This window comes from Osmerus eperlanus, chromosome 1, assembly GCF_963692335.1.
Source record: "Osmerus eperlanus chromosome 1, fOsmEpe2.1, whole genome shotgun sequence".
NCBI lineage: Eukaryota > Metazoa > Chordata > Actinopteri > Osmeriformes > Osmeridae > Osmerus > Osmerus eperlanus.
Window position 1 is genome coordinate 20,500,631 of NC_085018.1, and position 23,466 is coordinate 20,524,096.

The window sequence follows — 23,466 nt, forward strand, 5'->3', positions numbered from 1 at the left end:
GCAGTCCTCTCTGAGCTACAGTACACGTTCCCTTCTGTGCTTCTGGATTCATGCAGGACAGTAGGACAGGAAAGGCCTGACAAAAACAAAGGAACACTGCCTGACTGTGCCCATCGTGACAATGTGAGAGATAACCACACAGTACATCAACATAGACTTGCAATAACACTAACTTGCTGTATTTCCTAGTTTAAAACTCAGATTAAAACATATCTGTTTAGAATAGCTTTTACTGATTGTATTCCTTGATCTGTATGTTTGATTGTATTGTTTTCATCTTGTTGTTTTTTTTTGTGCTGTAAGGTGTCCTAGAATGCCTTGAAAGGCCCCGGTGCCAAGGACATGCCACAGTCCACTATACAGGCCCTGGGCGGGCACCTGCTGCTTTCAGGGAAAAACCTGCTCCCACATTCAGTGCATGAGTCAAAACAACAATAAAACATACACAAGTGTAGTGTAGTAGGCTACATATTTCGTTTCCAAGCCAACATTGGGGAAGAAAACAAAATGTGAAGATGAAATAACAAACATTTCTTTTAGCTTAGCTTCTTAAAGTACATTAAGTCACAGTGCCATTGTTGAGGATCATCTGGTGGCAATCATACAAAAACAATTTGAATCTGAAACATAGATATACTAGTACACAAATGATGACTTGGACTAGTGCGATACAGTGACAACATGTTTACTATGCCTCTACATTATACTTTAGAGTTAATTTAGGATATAAAAGGCTAAGAGCACAAGTTTTAGTCAACTATTCCAAATATCATCCATTGTCACATAAATATCCAAATATCCTAACCATGGTAGAGAAACATTGGCTTTGTGATTACATAAAAAAGAGACCCAGACATAGTAGTACATTGAGTTGTTATTAAAAAAACAATGCCATTGTAACAGTAATAAATTAACAGTTAAATGTTTTCTGCCACAGCAGCAAAGGAACAGAGGTTCTCTTGTGGGATTCATTTAAACTCTGTACGTGCATGTGTCTCTAAGTCCTGGTCACATCATGATCACTACAGCCAATTTATCGAACACCACAACATCATGTTGAATTATTCGGATCACAATGACCAGTGATTGTCTACTCCATGGGGATATTACTGATAAGCATAGCCAGCTTCATGCATGATGGTAATTTAAGCAGGCCTTGAAAGCATTCATTTCCACAAAATGTCATGCCTCAAACCCCATGACCCTGATCTTGAATCCTAATCATTTTTCTGAAAGCTCTGAGGGCTTTCAGCAAAATCACATAATTCTACACAATGCCCCTTGCTTCTCAGTACAGATGGACAATCCCTCCCTAGGACATGGTTTACAGATAAGGAACCATCATCTTAACGCCCACAGTTCAATTTAGACTAGACTTGTACATTCTCCTTGAGATTGGTGGATTATACCAGAAGACACTGCTGTAAAACAAAAAGGGACCATTAGCCATCATCCTATTTTCACTAACACGATCATACACACAGGACCTGCACTGTATATATTGATGTTTAGTGTAACATAAAAGAAGAAAGTTCTCATAGTTGAAGACATCATTCATACATCACGTCTCCATGAGTATCCTCCTTCCACTGTGTCAAACTGCACAGAAGCCACACCATAGAGTTCACATGCAGAGGCTCAACACTTGTTGAGACAGCCTTTCCACAAAGGGGCATCAAATATCGTCAAGAGGACACCATAGCGTTTCATAGCAGGGTGGGGGCATCCAGGTGTAGGCTAGGTTGAAGGGGAAACTGGGACGGAGTTGACACAGTGACTAGTCTGAGTCTGGTCTGAAAATGTGCCCAAGGCTGAATCAAACCTCACAGAGAACAACTGGAAAATCCACATGGATGCAGGGGTTCTCCAGCTTTATGGTTCCCTGTGGGGAGGATGAAAAGCGAACAAAATCACTTACCAAACAGAGACATTGTCTCCCCATTTCAATACAGGCTGTACATTTTCTCTAATTGTACACAGAAAAATACATTATGCTATTGCAGTCCTTATGGTTCTGGCTTCAGAAGGATTTGCGATATGGCTGTTACCTGAGGTATAAGGTTTTTCTGAATCCTCTTAAACTTAGCCCTTTTACGTCCATTCTTTGTCACAACTGTCTCTTCGTAGAACTCATGGGCCAAGTCACCATCTTCATCAAAGTATAGAGAGCTGCAGACAAAAGATACACGGTAATCATTATTTGCCATTTGTAACGTAGTGTAAAGTGTAAAGTTACAGGAACATTTGAATGTTTGATCATGCTCCTCTCCACTCATCTAATTATATTGTATTGTATGTGTAGATGTGAAGATGTAAAGATACCGTGTATCTTCGCTCTGGATAAGAGCGTCTGCTAAATGACTAAATGTATGTGACAAGATACATTATAACACTTAATTTAGTGTGTGAAATGCTTTAGAATTCATTCAACTTGGATGTGTTATGTGTCATTAATTGATACAGAACTACTGTACAACAGAATACAACATGTTGATCCATTACTTCTTTGAGTGCAATAAGTCTTGCTCTATTGCCTTCATAGAACTGCTTCCCAGTAAATAGTTATCTGGCTTGCATGTGCCTTGAGAGCATGCCTCAGCGGCTATATTTACCTTCGTCTAGTAAACACGAACGGAGTCGCATTTCGGAAACTTCGAAGTTTTGCCAATGACTGCTCATTTCCTTCTTTGGTTGGATCATCAACACTTCCTGAGCCAGCAAAAGGCCAATAACCTTTGTTTTTTGAGCCACTACCTCCCATCTTCAACTGTAGGACATTATTTACGTGGCCGTAGTGCCCCCAATGGTGATGTGATTCGCAGGTAGTCCTCTGAAAGAGCACTCCAGAGTACGCACACAGTTTTGAAGGCAAATTAGTCTAAAGAATAATGGGGCGAAAAAGAGCAGTTCGGGTAGAGAGGTAGAGAGAGACAGAGGGAGAGATATGCGCCTGTCATCTTCAGCAATTAGTGTATTATTGCACTGTTATGTTCAAACACAGACATTGTTGGACAGTAGTTAGTCATTAGTTTAACCAGCTTAATGCTAGTAGTTAGGTAGACTGCTTATTCTACTAACTTTGTAGCAGCTAACGAGTATTAGCCACCTGATCTCACTTAGTAACTACGCGTAGCCTAGCCTTTCAACCACACAAATGGAGCCGTACTCGGCTCCTCGTTATTCGTTAGCCTGACAACAAGCTAGCTAGTTGTTGTCATACTATAGAACCCGGGGCTGTAGTCAGGATTAATTTATAAAATAAAACAAATATATTTAAAAGATACCCTAGTCTGACACCTTCAATTTTTCTAACGAAACACGAAATCAATGCTACGACAGTCAAGGCCACCACCACATGACCACCACGTCTTCTGCCCGGCAGCTAGCACTAGAACAAGCTGGCTACTTAACGTTTGAGCTAGAAGCTACAGAGCTAGTTTTAGCTGTCAAACAAACACTTGCCACTCACACTATTACAAGCTACTAGCTAGCTACAGTACGTGGCTTGTGTGGCAGGAATATTTGCTTCACAAACGTACCCCGTGTCACTTTTTCCAACTGAGTCTAGAGGCTCTGCCTTTCGGAGTTGTATCCTTAACGAGATGAACCGTCCACAGCTAAAACGAAATAAGCTTGGTTGGAATGGTAGGGTTTTTAGCTACTGCTGCAGACAGCTAGTTGCCTCTCCACTGTCAAGCTAGCTGGGTGTCCTGCTTCGCTTCCGTTCCTGTGTGTGTCACTTCCGGGGCAGCGTAGACCAGATGCTGCATTACTAGTATCATCGTACGACCGTAGTTTTTGTGTGTGTCTGTAGCATCGACTTGTCTGTAGTCGTGCAGCAACGAGGTAAAGGAAGATGTGCGGAAGGACCGCATGCACCCTAGCGCCAGACGAAGTTTGCCGTGCCTCTCGCTACCGAGACCGAGCGGGGCAACGTCGACAACCGAGATGGAAGGAAGGGGATTCTGACAAATACCGACCCTCCTACAACAAAAGTCCTCAGTCCATGAGTCCCGTCTTGCTATCCCTGAGACATTTTGATAAGGTATGAGGTTATCCAGATCAACCAATTCCATCCCACCCTGTTAGAAAATCTGCTACAATTCACAATTACAATTTTTTTTTCTAAAGAATTCCCCAGTTGACGAGTGTGTGCTGGCAGCAATGCGTTGGGGCCTGGTTCCCTCCTGGTTCAAAGAAAGTGACCCAAGAAAGATGCAATACAATACCAACAACTGCCGCAGTGATACATTGCTAGAGAAGAAGTCGTACAAGGTGCTGAGTGAGTCATACGTTACCTAGTTGTTAGAATATCCCACTGATAATGTTCCACAGTGTGTTTTCACTGTAGACAACTTTGGTTTTGTGTTTGTAAGCCAATGTTTGTTTTCCCAGGATCCCCTGTTGAAAGGGCAGCGGTGTGTCATTCTGGCCGATGGCTTTTATGAATGGAGGAGACAGGAGAAAGACAAGCAGCCGTTCTTTATATATTTTCCACAGGTACACAAGGAGGAGACGCAGGAGAAAACCGAGGAGCAGGAGGCCCTTCAAAAGGAGAATACACTGTGCTCTCTAGAGGTACGTTCTCTTGCGCAAAAAAAAGGTCTGCTCAATCTTCACCTGCTCCATTAACAATAGTAACACTGATAATGGGAGTGATAAGGGGAGTCAGGTGGCTGAGCGGTTAGGGAATCGGGCTAGTAATCAGAAGGTTGCTGATTCGATTCCCGGCCGTGCCAAATGACGTTGTGTCCTTGGGCAAGGCACTTCACCCTACTTGCCTCGGGGTAATGTCCCTGTACTTACTGTAAGTCGCTCTGGATAAGAGCGTCTGCTAAATGACTAAATGTAAATGATAACATTCAGCTATGTCTGAATTTGTGCGTCTGTTCTGCTTAGTTACAACATTGCTGTCTTGTGTAGGAAGACCAAGAGTGGACAGGGTGGAAGGTTCTAACCATTGCTGGGTTGTTTGACTGCTGGATGCCCCCAGGTGGTGAAGATCCTCTCTACACCTACACTATCATCACTGTAGATGCATCCCCTAACCTGCAGTGCATTCATGACCGGTAAGGACGATTCCATTGGGCAGGCATCCCATTGTTCACCAGCAGCAACAGCTTGCAAAAATGTGTTGTGCATGTTTGCTTTGTCAAAATATTTTGGGGGCTTTAGAAGGGAGGCTCATTGTAAGACTGAATGTTACCAACAACATTTGTAAACCAGTATGAACAACAGGTTAAAGTTCTTATGAGTGATATTAACACTGAACTATACTTTGACTGTAGGATGCCCGCTATTTTGGATGGAGAGGAGGAGATTAGAAGATGGCTGGATTACGGTGAGGTGAAGTCATTAGAAGCTCTTCACCTGCTTCAGTCTAAAAACACTTTGACCTATCATTGTGTCTCGTCATTGGTGAACAACTCACGCAACAACTCTCCTGAGTGCCTGCAACCTGTGGATCCTCAGATTAAGAAGGTAACTGTCACAGATTCAAATTATTTGATTTAATAAACTATATCTTATAACATAAATGTAAAATTTTAGTGGTAAATGTTTTCTGGCGGAGATGTCCTTAAACAAATATCCATTAAACAAAGTTAATCAAAAATACATTACCTTTTAATCTTCTTTTGAAATCTATACAACTATTCTAGGAGCCCAAGCCCACAGCCAGCAGTAAAATGATGATGAGCTGGCTGAAGGGTAGCAAATCCTCCAAGAGGAAGGAGCCAGACTCTGAGGAGACCAAAGAGGAGGAGCATATGGGAGCTCATAACCTCCCTATAAAGACCAGTCCAGAGAAGAAGACCAAGCCTGCAGGGTCCCTCCAGCAGTGGCTGCAGGGAGCTGGCAAGAAGCCACGGACTAACTGAGCAGGGCAGATTATTCATCTTAATTTAGTGCAGGGCTGTCCAATCTTGTTCCTGATGAGCTACCATCATGCAGGTTCTGTCTCCAACCCTCCTTTGTCATGTATCCAGCGGCCTACAGCACTGTAAGTCTCCAGTAACAGGGCTGGTTAGCCTGCCCTATTTCATTAAACGTATATATTTCTGTAGTTAAACTATGATGTGCAAGGCCATGTCAGCCTATGGTAGGTATGCATTTGGTCTGTTAAACGTTTGTACAATATTGAATTAAAACATTTTATTCAAGAATTGTTTTATTATCATTATTACCTCAAACATGGCAAATTGTTTTTCAAAGAATGTAGATGCTATGCATTTACCATTTTAAGATGATGAATCCTTACATTTCCCCCATGGTTTTACAGTTTTCGATAGGATGCCATTTAATTTTAAATGTAACATATTAACAAACAATAAAAGATCAGATCTGTTAAAAGAAATATCAAGCACTTTAATTGTTTGCCAACTTGAGCTATCGGCAGAGATATGGAGTTTGGCAAAGACATGCTTTTTTGCCATTGCCATGAATTTGAAAGAGGTTTGCAGATGTACAAAGTCTTACAACAGTTGATAGAGGAAAGAGAAGACCATACAGAGGTACTTAATATGACTAGTGGTCACATTCATGTCACAGAAACACTTTGTCACTTCTCCAATTGTACCATGTTATACATCATGGAGGGTCTTCCTTTGTACCCCTCACGTTAAACCTCTGAATGTTGACCAAAAATGACTTACCTTCCAATCTGAGGCAAAGCATCATTTTGACCATTCAGAAACAGCAAATGACTAGTTTGTTAGGGTATCATTGAGGTAAAGGAGCAGTGTTCCACACTGCTACAGCTTTGAGCTGAAATAGTTAATTTTGACTTGGATTTCATCTGAAGTCTTTGATTGTGTTTAAATGAAAAAGTGCTAAGGTAATGCTTCAAACAAAACAGTTTGTCAGAGTTGCCATTTCACTTCCAAGCCAATTATCACTTGTATCTGTGGGTTGCACATCAACAGGATTCACACACATACGTTCACACATTGATATAAATTACTTTCTTCACACTTAAACACTGGGAAAGAACAGCCATGTCTAAACCTGCCCTTAAACTGTCATGGGAATTTATTTCAGTCAGTGCACGTGAGGCTTGATGGTGCCATGGAAACAAGGATAGAAAGGTGTCTGAGCCTGGTGAAAACTTATCTGAGGGGGTATTACAATACATTGAAAATAAATGGTCATTTTCCTATGGGTGTTTTTTTGGCCTTAGAGACTCAAAGCGAGTGAGTGTTGTGTACATATGGATGTGAGTACAGTGTGTGTTTTTATTTGTGTGTGTGTGTAGTATACTCTACGAGAGAAACCCTGCTCCTATCTACAAAGGCCAGTGATAATATTGGGGCAGAGGGGAGCACACAGTGGCGTGTGGGGAGAGGGTATAGACAAGGCAAGACAGGGTAGTGGGGCCAGTGTGTACCTCAGGGCCCTCAGCAGCTGCAGGTCTCTGCAGATGGCTTGGCTCGCTCGTTCCTGTCCAGCTTAATTGGTTCAGGAAACTCATTATACAATTCCACTTCAGTTTCCTACCCCACAAAAGAGGGAAAAAAAATAATAAAAAATTATACATACATACATACATTTAAACGACCCTGGAAATGAAAGAAGACTGACAATAAAATACAGACAAAAAACAAGAGAAGCATGCAACATAAAACATCTTGGTCAAAGCCTTCATCTACTTCCTTTTGAGATTACCTGTTTCAGAGCGTTGCGCGCAATAGTCTGAAAAGCTTGTTCCACATTGATGGCCTCTTTGGCACTGGTCTCAAAGTAAGGGATGTTGTTCTTGCTCTGACACCAGGCCTGTGCTCGTTTGGTTGTTACCTGACAGGTCAAAGAAAATAGGAAGGTTGTATTCTGAGCAGTGTTGAGAAACAGCAGTGTGGGGATGGATCAAAAGGTTGCGGCTTGAAATATCCCCTGTACATCTCTTTGGAGAAAAGCAATGAATACATTACATTATAATTTGTCCAACATGAAACTCTCCCTTCAAAACAATTATCAAATAGGAAATATTTCAGTATTTGGATGGCAGAACTGACCTGTCTATTCTCCAGGTCGATTTTGTTGCCTAGTACCACAAAGGGGAAGTTCTCTGGGTCTCTGGGACTGGCCTGGATCAGGAACTCATCTCTCCAGCTGTCTAAGGTCTTGAAGGTATTGGGAGCCGTCACATCAAACACCAGCACACAGCAGTCAGCCCCACGGTAGAACGCCACACCCAGTGACTGGAACCTCTCCTGCCCTGCTGTATCCCAGATCTGGAAAAGGGAACATGAGCGAGCCTATAAAGTGGACTCACTGACATACTGTGTGCTCTCAAATTATCTCAATACAGATAGGAAATGCAAGTGAATTGCATTTGCTTCCCCAGTACCTGCATTGTGACAAGTCTGTCATCCACCATCACTTCTTTCGTGAGGAAATCAGCTCCTATTGTGGCTTTGTACTGGTTACTGAACTTCTTATTTACATACTGGTTCATCAATGAGGTCTTACCAACTCTGAAAAAAAACAGGGAGACAAGGACAGATTAGTAAATACTACATTTTTCAATTTCAATTGACCTTAATTTGTAAGATTTTTAACCAGTTGTCATTTAGGGCCTATCGCTGGGGAAGGTAGATATGCCACTAACCCAGAGTCTCCAAGGATGATGACTTTAAGAAGGACTTTCTTCCTAGATGTCATAGTGCTGCAGCAAACGGGGAGGATGAAAAATAGTTTAAAAAAATACAAGAATATAAATGTATGAACAGATATGCTAACCATATCTTGTTACTGTCATTGAGTCAAATGTCTATGACACCATGTCAGTGCAGCACATTCACTCCAAAGTAAAGGTCGGCCTAACTGACTTCACAAAACACAAATCAGGGTTAAATCCAATCTGCATTCATATTCAAGTCAGCCTGCCAGTCTAACGTGTAGCACACGTAACAGAAATCATAATTGGACAACAGGCACAGTGTGTTCCGTGTTGAAATTCTTCCAAGTAGGAACAGCTCACGGAAAGTAACCAAGTCAAGCATGTTCCAGATAGAGAAAAACTTTTAACACAAGAACAACAACAAACACAACAGCTGACTCTGTCACTTCTCAGTTAAGTTAAGCTCACAACACTTGCAAATGGTCTTTGTAGTCACATAAAGGACACCCCCAAACAGAAACATAGAATTCTGGCAAAAGATAGGCTAGTAAATACATACATAAATCATCAGTTTCTTTATTAACTGACTTTTTGAAGTTTAACTGAAGTGTTGCAAGTCATAGAAAAAAGCAGTAGCTGGTGGACAACGATTATTGCCAGGAAGAAGCCACTAATATGGGCCTAGTTAAAAGAAACCTAATCGATGTATTCACCTACAGGGTGCAAGTCTGGATACTTTAAAGTTATGGTAGGACTGTATGCATGAATGGGACTTTTATTGCATCTCTGTCTTGTCAATCGAATTGATAGTTCGACGTTTAATCTTTAACTCATGACTCATTGTGAGTGTGAGAACAGTTACTGGGTTTCCTACCTCGATACTAGCTTGTCGACACTGACATTCATAAAACGGATACCACCTCAGGTCTATTCAATTTAATTAAATTCACTTTAATAATCTCGGTAGAAAATCTACTATACGGTGGCAAAACTAACTGCCTTCCGGACCAGCTCAAGACAAGCAGATAAGACTAGTTACTGGATGGTGTGGGCCTCTTACAAAATGTGTACAACATGTACAATTTGTACTACAAAGCCAAACGACGTCAGTATGTACACAGTTAATTCTGCCTGTGTCAGAGAAGTTAGTTAGCTTGGCTTGTTTATGTAGCCTAGCTACATGAGTTTGTTCTTAACTGTTTTGTGTACATCTGATGCAATGGTAAACAGAGAACAAATATTTAGTAGATACTGCAATTTTGCCTAGTAGCCTAGCGTGGCTACGTCTGAAAGTGTATCACCGTTTCATTACAGGCAAACCCCGCGAGCTGTTTAGCGTCAAACATAGCAGCGAGCTAGCTTGCCTAACTAGTTAGTATGCTAGCTCAGCAGTAACTACCTAGTTGAGGGCTCAAGCTACTGTAGCTTCACATTGAAAACCTCCTCATCCTGGCTGAAAAGCTGAATAGCCTACAGTAGCCTGTTACTAAATCTAATTTCAAAACAGCTAAACAAAAAACATGACAACACTTACCTTGGTTAAAACAAATTCACCGTTTGTTGTCTTATGACACTGGTCTTTCTTCAAAGGTTTTTGTTGCTGTGATGAAACAACACAGCCGCTATGGAGCTAGCGAAGGCGACGGCGAAGCTCGCTAGTTTTACTTCACAGTAGTGATGGCTAGTTTTAGTAGTGAGCTGTAATATTTATCAATAACTAGTTAGCTACCTATCTAGGTCTGCGATGTAATGTTAAATGTTGTACTCTGAGCCCGAGAGCTACGTGTTAACCGGTGACAATTATATCTCAATTTTAATTCTAGGCTTGGGTTAGCGAGCAGCTTCTTCCAAAACAACCTCTGCTCTGTGTTAGCGGTACTTGACGTAATCAGACAGATGTTCAGGACACGCCCTGGGGACAAGGCTGTGTCATTTTCAAAGATGTGTGTGTACGTGTGTGTGAAATTACTAAAAATATACAGTACAAAACTGCGGTATTGAGGGGGGGGGGGGGTAAACCGAATTGAGTAAACCGTAAATATTTTAGCACAATCTGGATCCTGTCTGGTCTAGACATACCTTACGTTAAGTGCCGGTCATACGTCATTACGTGAAAATGAATGAAGCGTCATCCTTCCTTCGTTTGCAGGCAGCTTTGTAGAGCTGCGCGCGGCCTTACTTTGCTGCTCTTCATTCTCTGTCTCAATTAAACAATATATCCAGTAATCCTTCCTTTATCTCACTAACCATGGCTCAAAAGAACCGTCTTCTAGGCTGTATATGTCTTCTGGTTATAACTGTTCTAGGCCAACGAGTGGCAGCCAACGGGTTAGTCAACGATGAGGTGAAACGTACGGTGGATCTTAGCACTCATCTTGCTAAGATAACAGCGGAGATTCTTCTTTCAAACCAGGGTGACTCTGCTGTACACAACTTTATTTTGGCAGTAGAGCCAGATCTAGTTTCACATCTTGCGTACATCGGAGCTTCAGTAAGTGAATTATACATTATTTGCCTGACAGATATTAGTGAGCTAACGCGAACTTGCTAGCTAGTTAGCTAGCTTGGTTTTGCAAGCATGTATCCGTACGAACGAAGCCAAAGCAAATATTTGCAAAAACTGTCCTGTAAAATAACCAAGTCTGCACCTCATGGAGGTGATACAAAGATTTACATCGTTGTAAATGCACATCGAAGTTAAAACCTACTTAAACTTGTTGGCAAGCTTTCTTAACGTGGTTAGCCCATATATGCACGTCGTAGCTTTACATTGGCTCTTTTTTCAATTTTTGCTAACGATTCATTTATTCGAGACACGTTACTTAAAATGATAATACAGTATTTGCATTAGCCAACAAGGTAAATGTATGATGGCGCAGTGGTCGTGGAACGTTTTGATTGGCACTATGTGGCGAGCGAGCGGGTGCGCTTCCGCAATGCACAAGTTGACAGTGGCCAAATGACACGTAGTAGGCGCTAAGCAAAGCTACTTCCGTGTCCACCACCCTCCTAGTGAATATTTGGAAGGTTGTATTATAGTTTTCAGATTTTAAATGTTACAATGCAAACTATTGCTTGCACTTGTGAGAGAGGGTGTAACTGTATGCATTGTGCACCTGATTAATGCAGCTTTGCATTCTGTGTACCTCAATGATGCTCACGTTGGCCATGGTCTAAAAGCGATTTCTAGTTGATTTAGTATCGTTAGGCTGACCTAAGTGTCTTTTCCAGGTGAAAGGTGACGAAGAGGAGGATGGCATTCTGGAACTCAAACAGACAACACTGCAAGGTCAAAGGTAACAATGAAAAACAGACAATAGCAGATGTTCTCACATTAACTCCACAGAAGACAAACAAATCAAATAGATAATCTTCGTCTGGATGACAGCAAAGTGTTGCTAACAAAGGATGGGTGGGAGTAGAATGCAAGTTGATGGAAATGCATAATCCTTCATACACTGTTCATGAAGTGGAGATGGTGTTTCTTTTAACCCTTGTGCTGCCTTCGGGTCACATGACCCAAAGGTTCATAACGAAGCATCGTTGTGTTTACCCAATTTTACCCAATACAAAAACAAATAAAAATAATTATCTTTTAACCTTTGCAATGTGAAGGGTCTGAGACAGCCCAACAGTTAAAAGAAAATGCTTCACTTTGTTTTTGTATGCAGTAAAGTTGTCGCAATACGACGGTGGGTCACAATGACTGATGGGTCAGAATGACCCGAAGAGAACACAAGGGTTAAGGGATTCTGTGGGTCTGTTCATGAGTCCTTTTATGATTTATCTGCAGTGGGGAGTTCTACAAGGTGCAGTTGCCCTCCAGTCTGGCAAGTGGAGCTAAACTCCGGGTGAAGGTGGAGACTGTCTTCAGCCATGTTCTGAAGCCCTTCCCCAATCACATCACCCAGGCTGAGAGGCAGCTGGTAGTGTTCCAGGGTAACCACTACCTCTACTCTCCCTACCCAACCCGTGGCCAGACAACCCGTGTCCGTCTTGCCTCCAAGACTGTTGAGAGCTACACAAAGCTGGGTAACCCAAGCAAGAACGATGAGGTCATCGAGTATGGACCATTCCGTGACATTGGACCCTTCAGTGAGGTATAGCTTCTAAAGACCCTGTCTGGTATAGAGACATAGACTGACTCAAACATATATCCTCATATCCATAGAGATATGGATTGAGACAATTGACAGTATATATTCCTGAGTTATACAAATATTTTCTGCATGTTATCTTATGGTCTTATATTATCTGTTCATGTTGTCTGTTCATTTTAGGATGCCATGAAGGTCCATTACGAGAACAACAGCCCCTTCCTTACCATAAGTAGCATCACTCGTACCATTGAGGTCTCTCACTGGGGCAACATCGCAGTGGAAGAGACCATTGACTTGAGACACACAGGGGCATCTCTGAAAGGGCCTTTCTCACGGTATGACTACCAGCGGCAGTCGGACAGTGGCATCTCATCTGTCAAGTCCTTCAAGGTAAGCTGAACATCAGAAAGACCCCTCTGTTGTTGTCCAATAACTGGTAGGATCTGTGGTCTCTGTGCAGATTGCATGATAACTGCTTGTCTCCCTCTTCTACAGACCATCCTTCCTGCCTCTGCTCAGGATGTGTACTACCGGGATGAGATTGGCAACATCTCCACCTCCCACCTCCAGATTCTTGAAGACTCTGTAGAGGTTGAGGTCAGACCCCGCTTTCCTTTGTTCGGTGGCTGGAAGACTCACTACATCATCGGCTACAATCTGCCCAGCTATGAGTACCTCTACACTCTAGGTGAGTTGTTAATGTCCTGCAATGAACTGGGATCCCCGGGATCATTCTCGTCCATTTCACTGAAGGCTAATGCCAGTGTTTGTTATTTTTTAATCGAATTTTCTGAACCTCAGGTGATCAGTATGCTCTGAAAATGAGGCTTGTAGACCATGTATATGATGACCAGGTCATTGACTCCCTCACTGTGAAGCTCATACTCCCAGAAGGTGCCAGGTAAGCAGACGTGTGTTGTTTGTATTTGAAATACGCAACTTTAATTCTTGTTAAATTGTTCGGATTTGTTTCAATGTTCTTTATGTTCATCCTCAGGAACATCCACGTGGACACCCCTTACCCCATTGACCGTATTCCTGACCAGCTGCACTACACCTACCTGGACACATTCGGCCGTCCAGTCCTGGTAGCCTCCAAGAACAACTTGGTGGAACAGCATATCCAGGATGTAGTGGTGAGCAGAGTTTGCACTAGACTTTCTTGTAGGTCGTACAAGAAATTCTGTCAATCTATTCTGGTGGTAGTGATATAGCCTACCAATGCAATGACTAAAGAATGCCAGAAAACAAATCGATGCATGTGAGTATGTGAATTAAAGTTATGGTAGATCGCTGTGTTCTAATTTGTCAAAATGACAGATGGCCTTCAGATTTCTGTGTTGCAACCTCAGGTAGTGATCTCATGGTCTGTCTTCCAGGGAATATCAGGGTTTGGGCTGGGTGGGATTGAAGGAACGTGTTTATTAGATAATTACTTGTTCTGGACTGAGTTGTTGTAATGTATCACTCCAAACAGGGCCTCATAATTGTATAATGCAATGTCTAATTCCTGTGTTTTTCCTTTCTCTTTTCAGGTCCATTATAACTTCAATAAGATCCTGATGCTGCAGGAGCCCCTGTTGGTGGTGGGGGCCTTCTACATTCTGTTCTTCACTGTCATCATCTATGTACGCCTGGACTTTGCTATCACAAAGGTACACCAAACCGCCTGTTACTGTTACTAAATCCTGTACACTTTCAAATGTTCACTTGATGTCAACTTCCACTGGATGGTATCTGCCTATGTTCTGTGATAGGACCCTGCTGCTGAGGTGCGCATGAAGGTGGCCTCCATCACAGAGCAGGTTCTTACTCTAGTGAACAAGCGCCTGGGGCTGTACCGCCACATGGACGAAGTCGTCAACCGCTATAAGCAGTCCAGGGACACGGGGGCCCTGAACAGCGGCCGCAAGACCCTGGAGGCAGACCACCGCACACTCACCAACGACATCAGCTCTTTGCAAGCCCGTCTGAAAGCAGAGGGCTCTGACCTTGCCGACAAGGTAAGAAGAGTGGTCGAATGGCGTGTTCCAAGGATCACTCTTAAACTTTTTGCAATTGGCAACCCTGAAGAACATGAGTTTAGTTATTAATACTCATGTTATTTAAGTTCAGTTTAAATCATTATTAATACTCGTATGTTGTTTAGGTTCTACACATAATGTGTGTACTGTGACCGCTACAGTGTAGTCTAGTAGTCTCAACTTCTGCTGTCTGTTCTCAGGTTGGCGAGGTGCAGAAGCTGGATGGCCAGGTGAAGGAGCTGGTGTGTCGCTCCTGCCAGGAGGCTGAGCGCCTGGTGGCAGGGAAGGTGAAGAAGGAAGCTTACATCGAGAATGAAAAGGGCCTAGCCAGCAAGAGACAGGAGCTGATCACTCGCATTGACAGCCTCTTGGATGCTCTCTGAATACAAATACACAAGTCTCTCCATACACACACACACAAATACATACCAACCTTTTGTATGTAGAACCTGCCCTGCGTTCATTGTAGAAATATAGTTTCAAACAAAACACACACTTTTGTACGCGATCATTCTCCATCCTCTGAGAACCAGACAGAAAGTACACATGCTAAGTAACCTGTAAGTGCATAAAACACTGGTGCCTTTGTGCCTAGCCATAAAAATGCTTAGCACTACAGTGACCCTTTCACACCTCACAACACATTTCAAGTGTTAAACTGCACCTGTGTTAACTTTTCTGCCATCTCTTGTGTAGATAAAGCATTGTTTCAATTTGGAATCCTATTTTTTGGGGATTTTTTTTTCATGCTCATGATTGTAAAAAAAAAAAAAACTTTTTGTATTTTCTTTTTGTTCTTCCAAGGGGTTTCCCATGCATGTCCTCAGAATGCCCTCTTTATCTTGGCTGTACTTTAAAGGGTGAGAAATAAAAAATGATTGAACCTGAGGTGCCCCATCTGGGTAAACTGGCACCGATTATCTTTATTATCCGATTTGGAATTACAATCATTTAACACTACTTGCCCTTCTTTAATACTGTATGTTTGAACAAAGGTGAGGCACTGATATTATATAGATTCTAACCCTGATGGATACATGTATCCTATACTTGTGTAGACCATCATGTCACACTTTGATATTGTTGAACTTTAGTTTCATAGTTTTTTGGTAGGATATCTGTTGTCTTCATGAGATTGTTGATTGAACGACTGAGGATGGGCATGGGCTATGGAAAATGTGGAAAACGTATGTGTACATCCAGAGCTAAATGCGGGGAAAATAAACCAAATTTGAAATAAAAATGTAAAACACGATAATTCAGTAGTGGATGTTTCCCATACTTGGAGTTTTAGATGTTTATTAGCTTCATAAAGGTGAAGTGTATGATTCCTCAAGACGCATTGTATCACCACTAAGTGGTGCTCTTGCTCTGCAATATATGGAGGCCAAACGCAATCTTGTTTCAGCATGGTTCCCTGCTCCCAGTATACAAGATTGAAATGTATGGTCACCAATCGTGTATTTGATACCTCGAGGTCATTCAAGGCATATCTTCTTAGGTGCCAGTGACATTGAGACAGCTTCACATGGATAGTTACGAGAAATTTGATTTATGGTCCGACAATAACTACAGGTCTTCCTTTCTGCACAATCTTTATAGGGAGTTTCCAGCACACAATGTTGCTTTGTAGCCTTCCAACTTGGAGCCTAATGAAGAGAGAACACACCTAACAACCTCACAGAAACAGCTACAGCAGAGTAGCGCCCTGCCACCCGTATAGGAGGAGACCCGCCCTACCTACAATTAGAGCTCAGGACAAACAGGAGATGAGACATGGGTTAGTCTGAGGTCACTGCTTTCCCTCATGGGTCACAAGGGGCCACACTAGGTCATTTCCTGTGCCATGGTAACAGACTCCGCTCTAGACGCCATGATAAGGTTAACATATTGTACATGCCATACAATAATCATTCTGAAAATACACAGTAGAGGAAGGCCAAGACAATGTCTGTTAGCACTGATGCTCTGTGGCAATGAAAGGCTGCACAATAGCTTTTTTGTTTGAGTGTTTGTGCTCCACTGCCACTGGAGATTTGCCGTCAGGGCTGGGAGCCCCCCGTGGTGTATCATTCTCACACCACACTGCTACAGAGAGCTTTAGACGCCACACATCCCTGCTTTTGGTTGCCTTGTTAGACCAAATGTAGCATTCCTACTTGCCACACACTTAGTAATTGTTTTTCAGTATTACGTATTTTTTCATCTGAGTCCAATACAGTGAAGAGAGACAGGACATTTAAGGGAGTACATGCAGGAAATGGCCCGGGCTGGAGTCAAACTCGGGACCCTGCAGTAAAGCCTTAGGGTACATGATATGTGCACTTGACCAGAGAGCCACTAGGGCACCTCCACATTCATATTTAACTATAGGTCTGCTGGGAAAGACCAGAGCTGAATGTACATTGCAATTCTTTAAGCTATTTGATATTCTGGTACACATAGTAGGGCAACTTGCCTCAGTAGTGACTGACAAAATGTATGTACATTGTTGTTGCTGTTTGATGCATGTGGTGGATTGTGGTGAGTACACATTGGTTATGTACTGTATATTCTGTTAGGTTGTGTCTGCTGTCACGAGATGTGATTACCGGTCACATCAGGGTTGCGGTTGAGCTGTTGGTAAAAGCGGAGAAAAATACAGTTTGAACCGGAATTCATGAACAGCACTGTATCCTGATGTGGCAAACTGAGAGCAGAGACATACCAGTATGTTTGTGTGATGGTGTGTGTGTGTGTGTGTGTAGGTGTGGGGGAAGGCTGAAGGGGGGGGATTAGGGGCACCATGTGGTTGGCCTGTCATAGTCTCTCAGGTTAGGATTATTCTCTCCTTTTCCTGGATTGTTGCAGTACTATGGTGCAAGCATTTTCATTTGTGGTATGTATCACAACTGGTGAATGAGCAAACATCTGAACAAAATGCCAGAAATCTTTTGGGAAATCCAGAGAACTGTGGTGTGATGAGTTGGTATGTGAAGGCTTTACCTGAATAATCTTCTACCTAATCTAATTTCTCTCTCTCTCACTCTCCCTGTCTTTCACACACACATGCACACACACTTGCACACACACACTGTCCCCACAGAGACACCCGTCGGAGAACAATATCCAGCACTGAGGAGCCTTCATATTGCATGCTCATAAATCACTTAGACAGAGACACCGCCCTCACTGCCCCATCTTCATAACACACATGCACACACAAAGGTATGCACAACCATATGAATTCTCAAAGTTCACAAAATTCTCACCCAAATATGCGTAAACACACCAAATTAAACCAACAGGCTCATTTTAACCTGACTTGAAGATCAGAAATCAAGGCTACAACGGCAGCCCTTGTTCTGAGTTCCACCTCAACTCTCTGTTTTAGCCATTCCAGAGTGACAGGACTGGGGCTGGGGGGCCAGGGGAGAGGTGGATGAAAGTGTACCCAGCCCTGGCCCTGTATCCTTGGCAGGTGGCAGGTGTGATTGTGGTGGGTGCAGACGCGCAAGGGCGAAAAAGAGAAGCACAATGGGAGCGTCTGTAGCCCCCTTGCAGCTGCAGGGGGTGGAGAAAAATATGGCTGACAGATAGACAGAAGAGGGGAAGGAAAGCACAGAGAAAGAGAGATGGAGATGGACTTCAAACAGAGGATTGTGTCAAGGGTGAGAACAGATGCATTCTTGTCTTGGAAAGAGGTGATTGATCAGGGGATGGCTGGTAAATGGACTGCAGGAGGATAACCGTTTAAAACTGTCATGTGAATGTAAACAAATTACATACACTGCTTAGTTTAAAAGTTCATGTGCTGCCTACATTTAAGCTATTGTCTGTAATGATGTCAGACTGCCTCTTCTCTTTCTGTATGGATTTGTATCAATGAGACAGTAATCCTCTTGCCCTCCTCCTGTTATGTGTAACTGTCCACAGCTCCCACTAAGACCCCCTGATCTCTGCCACATGGCGCTCCATCAAAGCACTGCTGGTCATGCCTTGTAAGAGAAGTTTTGCCAAAAGAAAAAGAAAATCTCCCGGTTAGCTCATATACCTCTGTAGGAAAAGCAAAGTACATGTTGGTAATTTTTCTATAATGACTGCAGAATGTGTGAAATAGACATTTCTTTTGTAAAAGAAATGTGAAAGAAATCAAGCGGCTCACACAGCACTTCACAAACAGCCAGTACAGATGTACACACATGTACACACACACACACACACACACACACACACACACACTTCCCTCTCCCTCTATCAGTCCTGATTAGAGTGACAGGGGCACTTCCCATTGGCGGTGAGAGTGGCCCTCTCCTTTCCAGGGCAGCCAATTTCCCCTACTCTAGAGCTGATAGGAAACTTTGATTGTTCACTGAGCTCAGGAGAGACAAAGAAATGTTTCCTTTCACACTTGGTGTACATCTCCACTTAAATTTTTTTCTTCTAATTCTCAGACTGGATTTACTCTGTTGTTGCTTGGAACACACCCATGAGATATAATTACTCCAAAAAGTAGTCATTAACTCGTTGGTCAGGAAGTGTCCCATCTAGGTGCTGACACCTAGTTGCCATGCCACTGTTGATGTATACTGTCTGGTATCTTAAGCCACTCTCCTCTTCTTAACTTCTCTACTGCACTTCTCCATACATACACAAACCCAGGCATGTTATTATACTACATTTATGCATTTAGTCATTTAGCATACGCTCTTATCCAGAGCGACTTACAGTAAGTACAGGGACATTCCCCCCAAGGCAAGTAGGGCGAAGTGCCTTGCCCTAGGACACAACTTCATTTTGCACCTCCGGGAATCAAACCGGCAACCTTCTGATTGGTAGCCTGATTCTTTAACTGCTCAGCCATCTGACTCCATACAGGGGAGGGATGGGTTTGGAGTAAACTAAGATGTTATAGTAATCTTATTGTGTTATATATGGTGTGTGAATAAAGTTGAGAGATATAAAGGCAACGTTAGAAAGCTTGAAATGTGGCTAATGAACCGACAGGAAAAAACCCTCCTCTCTCTCCACCCAGTGTTGGTTGGCCCTCCCAGAGCAAACACTTCCTGTCAGAACTTCACTCTCTTCCTGTCCAGCCACAGGGAATCCCAGCTGGAACATTCCATATGTCCTTCTAGTACTAAGAGTGCTCTTTCACTTTTTCGTTCTGTCATTGTTTTTCTGTGTTTGTGTCTGTCTCTGTGCCTGCTTCTCTTCGTCCTTCGTCTCTTTGTTTACTCTTGTCTTTCCCTTACTTCTTTAATCAGACCACCAGAGGTCCCTGCATAACAGCATATTGACTCCATTGTGTAGGCCTACCTCAACAGGCAAGGGATTTTCATGTAAGAAACTGAAGGACTATCTTCCTCAGTCTAAGAGGTCTAATTAATACAAACTAAATGACCAGTTTATGTAAGTCACATATGTGCACAATTACAACTTAAACAAGATAATTGTATTAGGTGCATTAGGTTTATGATGACGGATGAAGTGACATCGTTGCGTTGTATGAATATGTCTTCACGACTATGGGGGAAATGCCAGGTTTCATGACTTTGTGTATGACCTTTCGGAAGGAGAGTTAATCCTGGAATATAATAGACCCTGGTGCCGATATGGAAAACTGCTGCTCCGTTATCTTAGTTGTCCGGGAGACCATCAGAGCATGCAGGGTCGGTGGAAATACCTTATTAAACGAACGTCTGAATTGAAAAAAACATTTTTTGCCATGAGTGTCACTCATAAATACTGTATCATCAAGTGGAAACCTGTTTCTGTTTCATGTTGGGTAGAAACATTTTCAGCAGAGAATTTAGGAATCCTTTTGTAGGCTTAGGCCTATATCCCAGAAAAGTGAAGTAACATGAAGGGATCACCTAAAATGTTTGTTTGTGTATTCAAATATAAAATATAAATTTTATTATTCGATATAAAGTGCAATCACAAAATTCCTAATGAGGTAAATACTTCTAAAAGTTGGCGCATCTTTTCGTAAATTTGACCAAAGGATTAGCCTATTCCACATTTATTGCTACAGCCCGTTTTGTCATTTACCTGGTGTGATGGGCTAATGACAATGTAGGCTATTAGACTAAGGATGAAACCGCATCATCCATTCTTGTTATCATTATAGTCATCTGGATGTCATAAATCATTGATATTGGATATAATTTCAGGGAGCAGGGCATAAAGCTTCAGAGCTATCTGAGTTGTTTAACAATGTGAGAGGCTAATACAAAAAAAAAAAAGATTTCTTTTCTCAAATTCGACACAAACTTTTGGTGCGGTGTACAAAAACATCGTCCATTTCGTTGATATTGCCGCCATGAGGAGACAGGACTAATCAATAAGATAACCATCATGTCAGTTCACAGTGATATGTGTTTAATAAAGCCTGCATTGATATGTAAAGGATGTAGGCTATACCAAAGGCCTACTTCATAACCACCCTAAACACCACTGGAGCTAATATTGGCTCAAAAAAGTGCGTGAAATGTGTAAATATTTCTCATTGCCTGAGCCTATCTGTCTCTATCAAGCTATGTGATCTCCGCCCCCCCAACCGCCTCCCCCACAAATGATGCATTAGATGCATTGAATGTATTTGTTGTGCAAGTTTGAAAAGGCAGCGATAATCTGGGAGAGGGAGATAAGGAACACCAATTTATTCAGCGGCACTTTGGACCCCGCTTCCATCCTCGGTCGGTGCTGACACCCCCAGCAGTTTGCTGATAACGATTAGGCCATTTATTATCTTCACAGAGAACAAAGATTGCTTAGTGCCGATGAAATATTACCCCCGGTAATAATCAGAAGAAGAAGAGCCTTGGTATCTAATGCAGCATCCATATAAATATTAACGCTGAGACAGTTCACAAAACCGTCTTGCAGAACATGTTTATGTTGTAGTCTATAGGCATATAGCCTAACGTGTGGGCTAGGCTTTAACAAAATAAAATATTGCGCCTAAATAAGATATAGCCTACTAGCCTACATAAACATTTGTTGGAAGGCTAATACAAAATGCTTTTTAGGCCTATGACAAGGTTCATAACCTATCACAACAACAATATGCGAATAGGCCTTACACCTGGATACTAATAGGCTTACTAATAATATGATATATCATAATATCATGAGTTAGTCTATTTAGTCCCAGAGTTACATTTTGATTTTAGCAGAGGTGTATCTTGGTTTCCATTTTAAAAAGTGTATTTCTATTTCAATTAGATAATATAGCCTCTTTAGGTTTGCGACCCTGGATTTTTTTTTTGCTTTTTGTTTAGTGTTGGATTAAGGTCTTATTGATGGTAACCAATTGTGTTCTAATCTTAACAGAACATTCGATCAGATCGATGTATTTAATGGACTTTCGTTAAGACAGCTTTTAAATCTGATCAAAATAACAGTCTATTCGGGCCTACATTATGAATGATCACGTTCTCGTTCTCATTCGTTGTTTGTTAGGGATATCTTATGTAGATCTACGTTTATTTAGACAATATTTTTTAGAATATCAATTTGATAAGTTAATTCTCTTTGAAACGACGACAACCACTGGAAATGTTCGCGTGGCTTTCAGTGGCATTGCACTGATTGCATTCAACTTAATTCAATTAATCCTGTCAGAGTTCACATTTTCTTTAACTAAGCTCTGTTTTCTCTTTTTGTGTGTGTGCACTCTAGGGGACACGAGCCCGGGATGCAGCAGTCCTTGCGCCTTTGCACCTGCCTCGCTTCAGCGGCAGTGCACTAGCCCAGGTCGCGTGCTGGAGATTTTGTGGCTTTGCATGTTTTAAAAGTTTCTGTTAATGTGTGGAGCAGAAAAAAACGGGAGGAGGGATGGTCGATCACAGCGTTGCGAGTTTTTATTCCTTAACACATTAATAAACTCAATGGGTGGGTAAGGAATTCAATCTGATTGAAGTCAGACTTCGCAGTTCATTTAACCTAAAAGACAAGCTCCAAAATAATAAATAGGCCTAACAGTATAGGCCCTAGTCTAAATGACAATTTGTCGAGATAGCCTAAGCACTCAAAATTAGACAGTAAAAGACAAAGATATGTTTGCCTTCACATTACATGATAGCCTTCTCTTATTTCACAAAAGCATTTGTTGTGAACCACATTCATTTAGGCCTATTTATAGCCTATAAAAGGGACTGATATGGTAACTGACATGCCTATTAGTTTGTTGAAACGGAATTCATTAATCTCTGGCCATAAAAGGGACCATCAGTTATGTGGCTTAGGGTTTCTAAGTGACAGTCAACTATATGTTTCAGTTCGATAGCCAATATTTCCAGATATTTCAGAAAAATGTACCATCAACGGAAGACAGAGTAGCTATTGGTGCAGCCTTACAGTGCCACAGCTCCCTAGGCCTGTTGGATTTTCTTCTCTCACTTTTTCTGGGGATAGAAAATAGAGTAAACGAACAGCGTGCGAGTTCACTGGACTGCTGTAACAGCCTTGCTGTCCTACTTCAAGACGGAGCAGCATTCATTTAGCCTTGACACCATCTTAAACAAGCTTCTTCATGCAGCTGTCCATATCTACCAATTTATCAGAAAACGCGATAAACATACTGTATGGGCGAAAGAGAGTCTACATTGAAACACTTTGAACCGAGCTTACTTTTTCAGAGAGTATAATTTCACAGCGTTCAGACAGCGCTGCGCGAGACTATGTGACCGTCTTGATCAACGCCTCGGCTTCCAGCACAACCACGAAGTAAGTGACACGC

The 23,466-nt window shown here is 42.1% G+C and overlaps 4 protein-coding genes across 4 annotated transcripts; 2 read left to right on the forward strand and 2 right to left on the reverse strand.

The window, feature by feature from the left end:
- Positions 1–444: 444 nt before the first annotated feature.
- On the reverse strand, positions 445–3,759 carry tusc2b (tumor suppressor 2, mitochondrial calcium regulator b). The gene is made up of 4 exons (XM_062469534.1): positions 3,540–3,759; positions 2,613–2,878; positions 2,049–2,169; positions 445–1,882 (listed from the first exon to the last, which is right to left on the reverse strand). The coding sequence occupies exons 2-4, from the start codon at positions 2,759–2,761 to the stop codon at positions 1,817–1,819; spliced, it is 336 nt and encodes a 111-aa protein (XP_062325518.1). The 5' UTR covers positions 2,762–2,878; positions 3,540–3,759; the 3' UTR covers positions 445–1,816.
- Positions 3,636–6,158, forward strand: hmces (5-hydroxymethylcytosine binding, ES cell specific). The gene is made up of 6 exons (XM_062469513.1): positions 3,636–4,045; positions 4,132–4,275; positions 4,396–4,578; positions 4,924–5,069; positions 5,289–5,481; positions 5,661–6,158. The coding sequence occupies exons 1-6, from the start codon at positions 3,857–3,859 to the stop codon at positions 5,877–5,879; spliced, it is 1,074 nt and encodes a 357-aa protein (XP_062325497.1). The 5' UTR covers positions 3,636–3,856; the 3' UTR covers positions 5,880–6,158.
- A 187-nt stretch (positions 6,159–6,345) lies between these two features.
- Positions 6,346–10,499, reverse strand: rab7a (RAB7a, member RAS oncogene family). The gene is made up of 6 exons (XM_062469522.1): positions 10,152–10,499; positions 8,606–8,662; positions 8,345–8,471; positions 8,010–8,228; positions 7,663–7,791; positions 6,346–7,490 (listed from the first exon to the last, which is right to left on the reverse strand). Exons 2-6 carry the CDS (start codon positions 8,656–8,658, stop codon positions 7,395–7,397), a joined length of 624 nt encoding a protein of 207 aa, XP_062325506.1. The 5' UTR covers positions 8,659–8,662; positions 10,152–10,499; the 3' UTR covers positions 6,346–7,394.
- A 222-nt stretch (positions 10,500–10,721) lies between these two features.
- rpn1 (ribophorin I) lies at positions 10,722–15,629 on the forward strand. The gene is made up of 10 exons (XM_062469477.1): positions 10,722–11,108; positions 11,849–11,913; positions 12,411–12,717; positions 12,898–13,107; positions 13,213–13,405; positions 13,519–13,618; positions 13,715–13,853; positions 14,253–14,372; positions 14,475–14,720; positions 14,942–15,629. The coding sequence occupies exons 1-10, from the start codon at positions 10,866–10,868 to the stop codon at positions 15,122–15,124; spliced, it is 1,806 nt and encodes a 601-aa protein (XP_062325461.1). The 5' UTR covers positions 10,722–10,865; the 3' UTR covers positions 15,125–15,629.
- The last annotated feature ends 7,837 nt before the right edge of the window (positions 15,630–23,466 follow it).

What these genes read in the sequence shown, in the direction of transcription:
- tusc2b (XM_062469534.1), bottom strand. Translation starts at nt 2,761, where the DNA reads ATGGGAGGTAGTGGCTCAAAAAACAAAGGTTATTGGCCTTTTGCTGGC. An exon ending in TTCGTGTTTACTAGACGAAG is followed by an intron (nt 2,170 to 2,612) that starts GTAAATATAGCC and finishes TTTTGTCTGCAG; the next exon opens with CTCTCTATACTTTGATGAAG. An exon ending in AGAAAAACCTTATACCTCAG is followed by an intron (nt 1,883 to 2,048) that starts GTAACAGCCATA and finishes TCCTCCCCACAG; the next exon opens with GGAACCATAAAGCTGGAGAA.
- hmces (XM_062469513.1), top strand. Translation starts at nt 3,857, where the DNA reads ATGTGCGGAAGGACCGCATGCACCCTAGCGCCAGACGAAGTTTGCCGT. An exon ending in TAGAGAAGAAGTCGTACAAG is followed by an intron (nt 4,276 to 4,395) that starts GTGCTGAGTGAG and finishes TTGTTTTCCCAG; the next exon opens with GATCCCCTGTTGAAAGGGCA. An exon ending in ATACACTGTGCTCTCTAGAG is followed by an intron (nt 4,579 to 4,923) that starts GTACGTTCTCTT and finishes TGTCTTGTGTAG; the next exon opens with GAAGACCAAGAGTGGACAGG.
- rab7a (XM_062469522.1), bottom strand. Translation starts at nt 8,658, where the DNA reads ATGACATCTAGGAAGAAAGTCCTTCTTAAAGTCATCATCCTTGGAGAC. An exon ending in ATCATCCTTGGAGACTCTGG is followed by an intron (nt 8,472 to 8,605) that starts GTTAGTGGCATA and finishes GTTTTTTTTCAG; the next exon opens with AGTTGGTAAGACCTCATTGA. An exon ending in TCGACCTGGAGAATAGACAG is followed by an intron (nt 7,792 to 8,009) that starts GTCAGTTCTGCC and finishes TTGACCTGTCAG; the next exon opens with GTAACAACCAAACGAGCACA.
- rpn1 (XM_062469477.1), top strand. Translation starts at nt 10,866, where the DNA reads ATGGCTCAAAAGAACCGTCTTCTAGGCTGTATATGTCTTCTGGTTATA. An exon ending in TTGCGTACATCGGAGCTTCA is followed by an intron (nt 11,109 to 11,848) that starts GTAAGTGAATTA and finishes TGTCTTTTCCAG; the next exon opens with GTGAAAGGTGACGAAGAGGA. An exon ending in CATCTGTCAAGTCCTTCAAG is followed by an intron (nt 13,108 to 13,212) that starts GTAAGCTGAACA and finishes CCTCTTCTACAG; the next exon opens with ACCATCCTTCCTGCCTCTGC.